We start from the raw sequence: 11,047 nt of genomic DNA, 5'->3' as shown, positions 1-11,047 counted from the left end.
CCGAAAATGCAGCGGAAATACAAAATCGGCATGAATCAAAGCAGAAATGGAGTAGAAACAGAAGTAGATCACTTTAAAACAGTTTTCTCATTAATCTTTCACAAAATACACGAGCAGCAGTTCGGCTACACGGGAGACATGAACATACCAAATGAGAAAACAACACTACTATATATAGGGGACAGGGTTTCGCTTATATGACCATGTTCATATGAGCGAAATCATCTAGTTGGGATTTCGCTCATATGACACAATGTCCATAAAAGCGAAATCATGACATTACAAACCCAACTTTTACATATTAACCCCCTATACATTCATAATTAGCACATCTAGACCCTATACATTCAACAACTAAGACTAAGACGCAGGCTTTAGACATTCGTGCACCAACACGGCTGCCACGGTTATTGTTGCCAAGGTGTGGCCCAACCCGATTGGGTTGGGTATAGACATGGTGGAGGAGCCCAGCCCGTAGGTGGCCCATAAGCGGTGGCCCACCAGGGTGCAGGTCCAAAGTTATGAGAAGGAGCAGGCCCATACGGCTGAGAATTGTTCCAGGGTCCATTACGGTTTGGGTTTGTTGTACCGTGGGCCTGAGATTGCTGCGGAGTGTTGTTGTTGTTGTTGCGGTTGGGTCTCGGCCCATTGTTACGACGGTTCTGGCTGGAAAACCTAGATGGCCCACGTGGCCCGGTATCACGACGTTGAGGTTGTTGGTCATTAGCAGGAGCGGGTGGGGGTGGTTCAATGGCGGCAGCGACAATTGGTGGAGTTTCTCGAGCCAATTGACGGCGTTCTTCCAGATCTAGCAAGTTAACAGCCACCTCCCAAGATGGGAGTGACTGGTTGAGTTGAGCGGCTACAGTGTCATACTCCGGAGGGAGTCCGCGAACAAGCTGAATGACCAAACGGTTTTCGTTTACCGGGCTTTCAACATCAGCTAATTGCCCAGCAATTTCCTTTAGCTTCTGGCAATATGCTTGGAGAGAAGGCATAGATTTTAGAGTGAGGTTTGTGAAGGCATGTTCCAAAGCCGCAGCACGGGATCCTTTGTTGTTCAAAAAAATGTTTTTGAGTCGAGTCCAGGCTTCAAGCGCAGTGGATTCGGGCTCAAGAATTCGAACAAGGATCTCATCCGACAGGGATCCGTAGATCCACTGTAACACGATTGCATCTATCTACGCCCATGACTCGTAGTTTGGATCTTCTTTTGCCGGAGGCTTGGTTCCATCGATGTGGTCGAGAACCTTGTAGCCACAAGCATTCAAGTGAAATAACTTTACCCATGATGAGTAAGTAACCTTGGTGCCATCCAACACACGGACTTTATGTTGAATATTGTTCACGGTGTAAACTGGATGAAGAACAGCAGGTGCAGGTTTGTTTGTGTTATCTCCTTTGTCGCCCATTGTGCAGACGAAGGGAAGGTAATAGAAAAAAAAGAACTGATAAAAAAGGTGAGACCGTAGCCTCACAAGAAAGCAGCGAGATAGTTAGGGTTCAGAGTAATGCTCTGATACCATGAAAATGGTTGAATGCTTCAATGATATTCACAGAATATGATACAAGTATATATACAAGAGAAACCCTAACTACCTATTAGCTATACAAGGAATGTATCAATTAGGAATATATGTAATAAAGTACAGTAAATACAAAATATTCTGCTGGGAATATATCGTTGACTAATAAGTATTACCTACCATCAATGAACCGTTTGTTTGTGGTGAAATGTGAAATTTACCCTCAGGGGTGCATTATGTAATGTGTTTCCCTTGTATCATTATTATCCCCAAATTGATTCAAACCTAATTACATCTCAGTTTACTAAGAATGTCTCAATGACTATCATCATCTTCGAAAATCATTAAAATAGTACAAAAAATCGAAGATGGTATGTTCTTGTAATGCCGGTAGTTGCATTCACATGTCTTTGACTAATGTAAACGCAGGTTGAAGATTCGTTTGTTGTGTTAAGTGTTCTTCATTATCCATCTCATGTTTCTTTAACGAGTAATCCATCAAGTTATATTTTGAAATTTTGGATTTCAGCAATAGCAAACCGAATGTGGTTGGATAATGTAGGCTGCTAGTCAGACGTGTCCTAGGTGTGAAAGGGTAATCCGTAGTTTCTTAGGTCGATTAATCAAAAAGAGGAATTCGCAAGGACAAGAAGCTTTCGAAGTCACAAAATTTAAGATTGTTATAGAAATTAGTTCGTTGTTGTTTATGGTTTATGTACTTAGCTATTGTCACACCCTCACCGTTTAGCTGTCTCACTTGAAAAACCTGCAAGTGTCTCTTGAGACACAAGAGGTGTTGCCTCCTCTACTTGTGGGCTAGCAATGATTGATGAACTTTCCCTAGTCACTTGTTGATGTATACTCTCTATGATTTGTTGAGAGGAACTAGGTATATGCAAGTCAGTGTTATCAATTACATCAATCAATTTTTAGAATAATGATGGGATGGTTTTTATGGGTGGTGGAATGAAAAGAGAAGTAACCCTGGGAGAGGGGCTTGAGAAGAGATATTTAAGTGAATCTTTTCCCTCTTAATTTGGTTCCCCTATGCTTATAACACTCTCCTTTTGCGAGGATAAGTGAGAAGTTTGGATAGGAAGAGATGATTGCACCTGTTTTGAGGAAGTAACAACATATGTTTGCTGCATTTGTGCTACTGCAGGTACATCTGCCATCTCAACCCCCAGAGATACCTTCTTTTTGATTTTTCTTTTGGATTTGGGGATACGAATGGAAGTGGTTTTGTGGAAATTTCTGGTGTGTGTTCCACAATGTTGGGTTGTGCATTATGGTTAACAGGAGCAGCGAGCTCAACAAAAGATGTTGTAACATATGTTGCTTGGTTTTGTAAAACATTTTCTTCACTCACATTTTCTTGACCCTTGTTCATCATGTGGGTAATTGTTTGATTTGAAAGACTGTTAATTTCAAGAGCTTCACCATGTGCAAAATTTTCTTGTTTTGAAACATTTTTTCGTAAAAGCTTAACAATCTTGGATATAATAGAAAAGGATTGCCAGTACCCCTCTTGATTGTTTTTATGTTTGCCACCAAATTCATAAATAGTGTTTTGGATAGCTTATAATCTGTATTTGTTAGAATAGCATATCGCTGATACTGATTTTTTAAGGGAATTTCATTAACAGTTGTGGTCTTAGCAGACATGCACACCAGGAGTGTATAGAAAAAGAATTTCTGGTGGGAATATTGGTTTGAAAAGTGTTGATCCCACCATTTGAGCTTAATATCCCCTTTTTATGAACTCATGTTGTAAGTCATTTTTGGGGATAGTTTCCATACCTGCCATATCATGTAGATTGAACATTGTGGAAATGGATTGTGGAGTTATCTCAAAGCGTTGTTCAGAAAGTGGGTCCCTTTGAAAGAAGGAAGATAAGGTCTGTCTACAAAAAGTTTGTTTGAAACCTCTGTTGGGTCTTAACAGAAGTTTGGATGACCAAAACAGTGGATGGTACATATGTTTGACTTTTGGTCAATAGATGGATGGAAACCTCTATTGGGTTACAACAAAGATTTGAATGAAAACAATGGTTGGTTTTTGAGAAACGGTGGGTCTATTTGACTTTTGTTAATCAAACAGTGGATAAGGAATCAGTGGTTCTTTGTCTCAAACAGTGGTTAAGAAAGGTTAAATAAAGTTTGGAACTACTGAATTCATTCCTTTGAACAGAGTTTTGTTTTTGGTTATTTTTACAAACCTTTCTTGATTTAAATACTACAATTTTTTCATTTTCTTGATTTAAAAAACAACATGTTAACGTTGTAATTTCCTTTTGATGAATTTTTCAAAAATGTTTTTCTTTCTATTATTCAGATAATGATATGTGCTAGGAAAACCTCTATTTGCACTTTCAAATTACCAACAAATTTCCCTCCAGACAATGGGTATGGGTCAATTTTGTAGATGATCCAAAGATTTTTCTGCTTTGGATTTGATGTTTTCTTCCACTGCATCAGCTCTTTGGGAATGGTCATTTGTAACCAGTAGCTTTTGAACCATTTCAAACAATTGCTTTTGAACCATTTCAAACAATTGCTTTTGATCCTCTACAAGTGCTTTTACACTTGGGTCAATAGTTGTTTGACCATTTCCAATGAGTTGATCATAACCAATGAGGATGTTTGTTGATTCTTGGCTTTTGGGGCATGTGTACCAATTCATCATACCTATAAGGTACTCTGGTACATGGTGGTTTCCCATAGCCCATTGGAAATGTGTTGTGTAGTGCAGCAGATACTTAACCATCCCTATGTGTAAGGTATTGGTTCAATGTTATGAAGACTTATGGGTCACACACTACTAAACCACACACCTCTGCATAGTACAAGCTTTGACTACACAGTATACACCCACTTGATGCACACCTCGTATACTCTCATACGGTACACCTTTTGACTGCATAGGGTATATACAAGATATGCATGACCGCACACTCATGAGGCCACACACTTTCGGGAGTGTCGCACACTCATGAGGGTGCCGCATACTTACATTTGGGCCGCGCAGTCCCTAGGACTCTACATTGGTTTGGGTCGTACACGTTATTGGGCCGCACACTGGCCGTTGGGCCGTACACGTAATATTGTATACTAAGGTAAATTACATACTAGCATGCACAACCTAAAGGTCAAACCATAGTTTCCATGAGCGTAATCTTGTCATCGCAATGAACAAGGCCGTTATACGATTAAATACTTAACATAGACCCTTTCTAAGGGCGTGTGCTACTCCTATAGCGCTATACATGTTAAGGTAGGCTTGCGCAATGTTAGTGACAAATTGTTTGCATGTATGAATGATTGAGTATCTAGTAGGAATAACCTAAGCATAACAAATAGCATGTTTGATGGATTGAGTGAATTTATACGTTTGATTGTTTGCATAAGTGTATTTGATTAAGTCATACATGTTACACCCCAAAAGTGATTAAAGCAAAAAAGGGGACTCGAGTATACTCATGGTTTGCGTAGGATTCCACGTAAGTGAGTTTGTCTATTCTTGAATTTTTAGGATATCGAAGTTACCCTATGATGGGGGAAACTAAGGGGTATGAGTTTGTAGATTCGATTATTGGATTAGATTCAAATTTTAAAGGATAAATTATTTATTATAGTCAAGTGTAAAGTAAGGAACCATGAAATTGTCACGCAAGGAGGTAGGATGATCAACATTCACTAAATCTCATTATATGATTTACCTAAAGCACAAAATCATTGATCAACTTAGTTAATGATTTCGGTTGGGCATGAATATTGACTAAAATGGAAGTACATAAATTATTAAGTAGCTAAATGAGGATAACCCGGCAAGTACATAACCAACATGGTAAATGTTGGAGACGAGATGGGGTTGGTTCATTTTGGTTCTTGAAAGCTACTTGGAGCATTGTATCATCTAGGTCACCAAGTAACCAAGTGATCTCAAACTAGACTAGTGCATTCTAATCATGGCAAATGTTTGGAGACTTGGTGTAGTTTGATCACTTTATTACTAGTAAGTCTACTTGGTGACTTAGGTGTAAGATTGGCTTACAAATAAAGCAAACGAAGTAGTGGAATTATAGTTGGAAAGCCAAGGCTCCCATGGTTCACACACCACCAAAACACAAGTCTCACCACATTGAAGGTTATGAGCTTGGATGGTTTCAACACTTTTCTAGGTCACTTGGAACCTTTAGAACATAAATTTTAGGATGTATTTGGACCTCTAATCTTACGGAAATCAACCAAAAGATACTTCAAAGCTTGTACCATGCAGAGGTTTACTACACCTAGAAAAGTGTTGAAACCATCAACACAAAAGTTGGCAAGTATACAAGTTTGATTACATAGCATACGTATAAAATATTGTCTCAAATCCAACATTGTGACAACCCAGAATTTCAACCGTTGTTAGTTACGATTGGGTTGACGATACAAAGTATTTTTTATTATTTGAAATTAATAATAACTTTATTTTAGCGAACACGTTGTCAGTCAAATGAATTCTATTACGATACTTCAAATTTATGTGTACAATGAAAATGTTAAAACCGAGACGCGAGACATTTATAATTGACGGCGGAGATGACGGGCAACGGAATCTTGGAACGTGTTGTAATTGTAATAATAGATTGTGAAACGAGCTTTAGCGAACCCGACCCAACTAGCAAAATTTGTTGAGGTGTAAATATATTATTTATGCGCGGAACGTTCGGGTGGTATGTAAATATATATAATGTTCAATATATTTTCATACAATTGATATTTATACAAGACAAAACATGACATTTTTTACAAAAAAGACGACATCTTTTATACAAGACATGATATTTATATACAAGACATGACATTTTATACAAGTCATTTTCATTTGGTTATTTATTTAACCATGCATCATTTCTTTTAAATCATTTGATTTTCACATGATTTCATAAAGGAAAACATTTTTTTGTAAAGGTTCATGGCTACTTTTTAGTTAAACATTTCTTTTAACATTCAAGCCATGAATCTTCATCACAAAACCTATGTCACTCACAGACATTTTTATGCTGATGTATGTACTTTCACATATGTTTCAGGAGCGAATGTTTGATGTTGAGCATGCTACACTTAGGGCGGACTTGGGCCTTAGTGACTTAAAATCATGAAAGACAGTTTAATTTATGTTATGTTTTCTGTTTAATCCAAGACAATGTAAACATTACATCTAATAATACCAAACTTTAAATTCCATGTGTTATGAAACAATGATTCTGTGACATGACTCCCCGACGTTTCCGTCGCTGTTTGTTGTTTTACGCGGTCGGGTTGTTACAACCAATGACACAAATGCCATGGTAATCGACATTACCTGGCCAAGACTGGAATAAAAATGATGACCAGGATTCTTGATTGTCCATGAAGTTAGTATTATGACATCTTTTCCACAATGGCATAAAACCATGATAGATTAACCCTTATTTTGCGGATTTGCAAGATGAAGCCCTAATTTCATTACTAATGAATCGAGGGTTTTGGGGGGTTTTATAAGGGGGAAATAAAAAGGGGTGTGGAAAATACTATTCTACCCTCGTGGGCACCTCACGTCCTGACTTAATTGAGATTTCTAACTGGATTTGGCTTAAATGACAAAACGTGTAAGATTATGAAACATTAAGTATAAAACTAATCAATTTTGAAGCCAAATGACACCGCCTGCAATATGGTATATACATAAAGACAAAACTTATAATTTACTCGTAATATTAAGTACATTGGTGCAAAAAGGACTGATTTCTCCACATTACACATAGAATAACCACTTTGCACCAAAAAAATTTAAAAGCCATCTTAAGTTTAAAAGGCATAAGTAGACAAACAATTATATTTAGCATTTCTAGATATGAATAGATCAATAGAACTAAAAAGGCATGTTAGTTATATAGCTTGAAGTAGAGGATATTCTTTAAAAACATTTTGGTTAACATAACTTCATACACGAGTGACATTTTTAGAAATTTTATTCACTACCACTTTATTCCCTTACCAGTGCGAAATAACAAATTATTTATAACTTTCTAAATTTTACATTTTTTTTTCCTTTTTCACCAGTGTTATATGACAAGTTTTACAAACTTTTAAGAAAGAAGTATTGAGATAAACTTTCGTTTGAGGTCACAAAATAGGTAAAATAGGTCCATCAGCCATGATCGGCAATTAAAAACTTTTTTGATCAAGAACACCAATAACCTGAGAAGTTCCTATTGGAGTCGATAAAGATAATGAATGTTCATTGTAGAGACATCCCTTCACAGTCTAGTTTAAATAAAAATTCAGTATTGTCGTTTAATATATGGTTTACTCAACTCTTTTATGAAATGGTTTTTTAATCCATATTCGATATTCTTCAGTAACATTAATCTTGTATAAAACGTAGTTAACTATATGTATTGTACACAAAAAAACACATTTGGCCTTTTAATACCATTCTTATTCTTTTGAGCTTTTCCTAAAATTAATATACTTTGCTCCCGTTGGAGTTCCTCTTGTTTTTCATGAAAAACACGAAATTGGACTACTTTTATTTTACATTTGTTCTCAGATGAATAAATTAGTTCTATCTATGCATAAATGCTTATTTTAATGCATTGATCTTTTAGTAAAAAGGTTTTGGAAGCCTTTTAACATGTGATCAAACTTTTTTTTATAATTATATCAAAGTTCACACAAGAACCAATATATAATTAGGAAGTAAATAAAAAAAAAAAAAACCTTAACTTCAGGGAGGAAAAACTATAACAGAAAATTTGTTAGAATATGACGTAAGAGCTACAAAAATAATTACTTGTTTCTTTACTTTGGGTAACGTACTTCACATTTATCACAATTTTTATTTTACAATATTACCTATAGGGGTAATAGTGTTAGACAACGGCCTTGCACTTCCTTATTGGTCTAGTTAAATTACGATTTTTCCTTGTTTAAATTTATAGTTTTGCTGTTGTTTTGGTTTTTTTCCGTACCAGCTAAATTACGGTTCTGCCCTTAGTTTAAATTTACATTTTTTCAATTGTTTTCTATTTTTCTCTGTCAAATTACGATTTTGTCCCAGTGTAAAATTACAGTCATGTGATCGTTTTATTTATTTGTTTTTTTTATAAAACTATGGTAGTGTTTTATTTTAATTGGTTGACTTGGTGTATTTTTTATTCATGCCAGACGGCTTCCTAACACACAATCATTTGTCCTGAAAAAAATACAATTTTGCCCTCAGTTTAAATTATAGTTTTTCCATCATTTTAGTTTTTTTATAGAAAAAGTAAGGTAGTGTTTTGTTTTAATTGGTTGACTCGATACAATTTTTTTAGATCGTGTTATGAGTAGTACGTACAAGTAATCAAAACACAGACGTATATGTTATAAGAAAAAAATATTCCGCTTAGTGCCCCGCAATACGGGTCAGACAAAAACTAGTTGACAACAGTAAAAGTTTGGGTAATGTACTTTACATTTATCATTATAGCAAGAGAGGAATGTATTCTAAAAGCTTAAAATACCTTTCTTTTCATGAGAATTGAAAGGATAACATTCTTCATAAGTTTTTACTATATCAATCTCAAAATAGAATCTTCGATATAAATGATATTTGTGGAACTCTTTTTATGAAAATATCTATATATGACTATAAAAAACAATTGGCAAATGCCATTATATGACCACGTTAAGGTTCTTTAAGCTTATAACTGTTTACATTTTAAAATAAAAGTATTTTTCAGGTGACAAAATTTCCGTCTGAAGCAGAATTAGCGTCTAGTTTTGTATGTATTGTGTGTAAATGTATATTATACATTATACATTATAAATACGCAACGACTTTAAGCTTAGCTAGTTGTACCCTTAACTTTGGGTGGTTTTAAAAAAAAATTAGAATTTACTTTTTAACCCAAGTCTTTTTATTTGTTGCAAATTTAACTTACAAAATTGATTTTGTTCACCTTAAAGCCAAAACTTTTTTCTTCTTTTACAATTTAACCTCACAACTTTTATACTTTTCATCTTTCGTAAATTTTCGATTTACGTTTCGTACTAAATTTTACGAGTTACCATGGAACAACATGCTTGTGAAGTTCAACGTTTTTATGTTTCGTTAATACATTGGGTGGTTTAAAAAAAATTAGAATTTTACTTTTTAACCCAAGTCTTTCTATTTGTTGCAAATTTAACTTACAAAATTGATTTTTTTTCACCTTAAAGCTAACACTTTTCTTCGTTTACAATTTAAACTCACAACTTTCTACTTTTAATCTTTCACAAATTTTTTATTTACGTTTCGTACTAAATTTTATGAGTTACCACGGAGCAACGTGCTTGTGTGGTTCAACGTTTTTACGTTTCGTTTATAATTTTGCGAGTTAACACAACACAACGTCTATGTGTAGTTCAAGGTTTTTACATCTATTGTTTTTCATCTTACAGGTTCGTCACAACGCGTGGGTCATTGATCAATGTTGAAATTTTAGTTATTTTTTTATATGTTCTATGTTTCGGTTTTTTGCAATTTTAACCTCACAAAATTGAAATTTTAATTTTAACCCAAAACTTTTTATCTTTTGCAATTTAACCACACTACTTTTTTACTTTCAACTTTGATCTCTTATAATTTTCATCTTTCAATTTTTTGTTTTACGTTTCGTACTAAATTTGCGAGTTAACACAACATACCGTGCGTGTGTGGCTCAACATTTTTACGTTTCGTTCGAGTTAACACGGCGCAACGTCTATGTGTGGATCAAAGTTTTTACGTCTATTTTTCTCATTTGACACAACGCGTGGGTCCTAGATCGACTTAGTTATATTTTTATATGTTCTACGTTTCGGTCTATTTATTCACTTTAAAACGCAACAACTTTAGCGTTAGTTGTCGCTGACAGTTGTATGGCATTTGTGCTATTTGAGATGGTTTTACACTTTTACTCCACCGTCGCAACGCGGAGATTCTTAATTCTAGTTTGTATTAATTAGCTACAAATTTTGCCAGCGAAATTTGTTTTATTTTTCTGCAACTTCTTGTACAGATTTTGTGACCGAATTTACCACTGGTTATTTATTTGTATTTCATTTTATAGTTTAAAATAAATTTAACGACCGACTTTATCATTATACCTTATTTTTAAGATAATTTGATGGTGATTATTCATCTTGTACCTTTTAATACAAAATTAACGACTGCTTTTATGATGAACATTTTATGGTGATTATTTTTAACTGCTTTTATTTCATTATTTAAAATAAAGTTTGCAACTGATTTGGGGACTAGATATTATTTTTATTTTAAAACTACTTGCGACCACAGAGCTGTTTTAATCCGTTTTGTGATAACTGTTTTGTTGGCTAATCTAGTCGTTTTAATCCGTTTTGTGACGATAACTGTTTTGTTGGCTAATCTAGTCGCTAAAATTGTGACCGTCTTTTCGTAAAGTACGGCCATTCATACCACATTTTGTAGTGGTAGTCCTGGTTCAGTTAAAACAATTAATCAA

General features: G+C 34.9%; 1 protein-coding gene across 1 annotated transcript; it reads right to left on the bottom strand.

The window, feature by feature from the left end:
* Positions 1 to 407: 407 nt before the first annotated feature.
* On the bottom strand, positions 408 to 998 carry LOC110888427 (CCR4-NOT transcription complex subunit 3-like). The gene has a single exon (XM_022135953.1). The coding sequence runs from the start codon at positions 996 to 998 to the stop codon at positions 408 to 410; it is 591 nt and encodes a 196-aa protein (XP_021991645.1).
* Between the last annotated feature and the right edge of the window lie 10,049 nt (positions 999 to 11,047).

This window comes from Helianthus annuus, chromosome 11 (assembly GCF_002127325.2).
Source record: "Helianthus annuus cultivar XRQ/B chromosome 11, HanXRQr2.0-SUNRISE, whole genome shotgun sequence".
Taxonomy (NCBI): Eukaryota; Viridiplantae; Streptophyta; class Magnoliopsida; order Asterales; family Asteraceae; genus Helianthus; species Helianthus annuus.
Note: the sequence above shows the minus strand (reverse complement) of the source record. Positions and strands in the feature narration are given on the sequence as shown.

Coding starts and splice junctions, on each gene's coding strand:
- LOC110888427 (XM_022135953.1), bottom strand. CDS start 998: ATGCCTTCTCTCCAAGCATATTGCCAGAAGCTAAAGGAAATTGCTGGG.